We start from the raw sequence: 3,080 nt of genomic DNA, 5'->3' as shown, positions 1-3,080 counted from the left end.
AGTAAACATGTATCATGGTATGTCCCTTTATTAAGGCCCCTGGCCAACATTACGCCACAGACAGTAAAATAAAGAAGACATTTCCCATCAAAGATCATTGATGATGGGAAGTTATTGGATTTGGAAATAGATTCGTGTCTGGATCGATTTGCAAATATTAAGGAGTTGGCCCTCACTATTATATATTTATTATTTATTTGTGCTCGGCCCTCATCACACTAGTTGGTCCTCACTGTGCACATTATTGGATCTGTAGTTGGCCCTCACTATGCAAATTATTTGAATTGGATTTTTCCATTTTGAACTTTATTTCAAATCCAAGCCCATGTCACTCGCACCTGGCAATGCTCTTGATACATTATTGCGATCTGCATGTGATTTCTCAATAGCGATAAGAGAGATTTATACTAATCGAAAAGAACAAGAGAAATATTGATTTAGAGAAAACTTATCAGCGCTCATTTATTCGATCAATCACTCAACATTCATATATTCACCATAATTACGTGGATTGTTTTTTCCAAGCATGCAATTGCCTGGATTGCTGTGAAATTTCACTCAAATTTTATCTTTTCTGCCCTACAATCAAACAGTGGTAAGACACAAGGAAGTTTTTAACAAGGAGCAAGAGAAGAGACGAACAGCAGTTACAGTGGAAGGCAAGGACAACCATCGATCATTTCTCAGAACACGAAAAAAGGGGTGGCCTATTAGCCAATCTGTTAAGATCCACCTCCCCAAAAGTCTAATTAAGTTCACTTTAACTACCTTGATCTAAGAAAACGTTTGAGCTCAAAAAATATTGAGCTCAAACCTTTTATAAGATTTATTATTTGAGGTGGGTCGAGGATTTATTATTTAAGATTTATATTGAGCCCATCTGCAAGGTCTCGTTTATTTTATAGAAAGTAACAATCATAAAAAGAAAGTTGTTCATTTCCTGCATTTAGGAATGCTGAAGGAAAGATAGGGAAAATGTGGGAAAATATGAGAGAAAGTTGTTCATAGGGCCGGTCCTGAAGGATATAAGGTCCGGTGCGAACAAAATAATTGTGCCCCTCATATAATTTTCTAGTATAAAAAATATTGAATTGTTGTTTAGTTTCAACCATAGAGCCAAGCACTAAAAAATTAAATTTATCGTCGAAATATCAACTATATTTTCATTCTTTTCAACTGTCGGTAATTTTCGAATTTGAGAGCTGAGATTCGAACCTTGATGGAATAAGAGAAACACTTAGCCAACTCTACTAAGATAGATATATGTTACACATCTACATTTAAACATATTAATAGGCTCAATATATGTAACTATATTTGGATATTTCTTTTAAAACTTTAACGAAATCGATACTTTCCCTGTATTTCCTTGAGATACCCATTTTTGGACCATCGAAATTTCCTCCATATAATTTTTTTTTCCCGATATATTTTCGAGAAAAGAGAAGTGTGTGTAATAAATGAGCTGGCCTCCTTTGGTAATAAGAGAGAAGATAATTTTTCAAACGAATGGCTCTGATTTGATGTCCCAAAAAGAAAAACATGGCAGTCATGATTGAAGACTTCGTCCAAAAAATAGAATGATTGAAGATTGATTGAATAAGAAGAATACGTAGACGACGTGATTGTTTGGCTGGGGAGAGAAGAGAAACGAGAGAGATAAATATGTTTATTCATTTGCTGCCACATGTCATCTTTTCAATTATCAAGCTAATTAAACCAACCATTCTCAATTGCTCCACAACCTTGTTTGTCAGATCGTGCCCTTTTTTCGTCCTCGGCTAGTGCGGTCGCCCCGGCTGCCCGGCGCTCAGGCCGGGCCTATAATGTTCATTCCAAAATTTAAAATTCATAAGAAACCACTTTTTATCTTTTTTTTTTTTTTTTTTTTATTTACTCATAATATATTATTTTATTATTTTAATTAACAACTTTTCGGATACTTTTCTTTTTGTTACCAAATATCGGAATGAAAAATCTCGTAGGAAAGACAAATGAACTAATTTCATTTCCGCGTACAAACAAGGCGTGAGAAAGACAAATGAACGAATTTCCTTTTCGTGTCCAAACAAGGTCCAAGAGTAAAGATACATCGTATAATCAAGAAGAATTATTTGAAACTAGGAAATTAAGACAGGTTTAAAAATAAACAGCAAGTTTTAAACTATCAACGAGATATTCAAATAAGTAGTACACACATATATGGAGACATATCATGCAATAATTTAGCACGCATATCGATCATATGTATTGACTATATATTATCGCACATGTACTTCGATAGGGTACTTTATTTCTGGTATGGCCAGCCGGCACTACCAGCTAATGTAGTGTAACTCTTTCTACTATGTTTTTGCCATCTAACCCTTTGCTGTAAAAGCTCTGATGGAACTCTGGCACGGTGAATCCTCGATAAAGGGCTGGTTTCTCTGCAGATAGTAATTCTGGAAATGGCCCAAATTCATCCGACTCTTTCCAACCCCCCACGTTATTAAAACTCAAGACTGAGATTCTTGGTTCCTTTGATGAGTTTGCCAATACTCGATGCTCTACGCTTTGATACTCCCCATTCGATATGATCTGAGCATGCAGAAAAGGTAAGTTACAACCTATCTATAAGCTACAAGAAGAGCTTTCACCGGGCAGTTAATTAGTACTTCCAATGGATCAAACCTGTATGAAGTCGCCAATATTAACAGTCAATGCCCCAGGCAATGGCTTGACATCCACCCACTCACTCCCATGCTTCACTTGCAACCCTCCGACCTGGTTCTGCAGCAACACCGTCAAACCTGCATCAGTATGAGATTTGATCCCCACGGTCAGATCGGGTTGCGGACAGTAGGGATAGCAGTGCCCCAAGAATAACCTAGCTTTCATAAAACCCAACTCCTTGAACTTCCCAGCTTCCAAACCAAGCCCCTCGGCCAACAGCTCAAATAACGCCTCGGCTACTTTGGATGCATGAAAATCCCATGCAATAATCTCCTTACGACATATATCTGGGATGTCCTCCTCCACCTTTAACTCCTCTGGTGCCATATACACCTAATTTACCAATAATGAGTCATCTAATCAGG

General features: G+C 37.1%; 1 protein-coding gene across 1 annotated transcript in view; it reads right to left on the bottom strand.

Annotated features, from left to right (window-relative positions):
• Positions 1–2,173: 2,173 nt before the first annotated feature.
• The window catches only part of LOC101295847 (1-aminocyclopropane-1-carboxylate oxidase homolog 6-like), a 1,823-nt gene continuing 916 nt past the window's right edge, over positions 2,174–3,080 (bottom strand). Inside the window, exons 2-3 of the mRNA XM_004287024.1 lie at positions 2,674–3,048; positions 2,174–2,580 (exon numbers count right to left, since the gene is read on the bottom strand). Of these exons, the coding sequence (XP_004287072.1) occupies positions 2,323–2,580; positions 2,674–3,048 (633 nt within the window). The 3' untranslated portion in view covers positions 2,174–2,322. The remainder of the gene's footprint in view (positions 2,581–2,673; positions 3,049–3,080) is intronic.

This window comes from Fragaria vesca, linkage group LG1 (genome assembly GCF_000184155.1).
Source record: "Fragaria vesca subsp. vesca linkage group LG1, FraVesHawaii_1.0, whole genome shotgun sequence".
Taxonomy (NCBI): Eukaryota; Viridiplantae; Streptophyta; class Magnoliopsida; order Rosales; family Rosaceae; genus Fragaria; species Fragaria vesca.
This window is presented reverse-complemented; position numbering and strand designations above follow the sequence as displayed.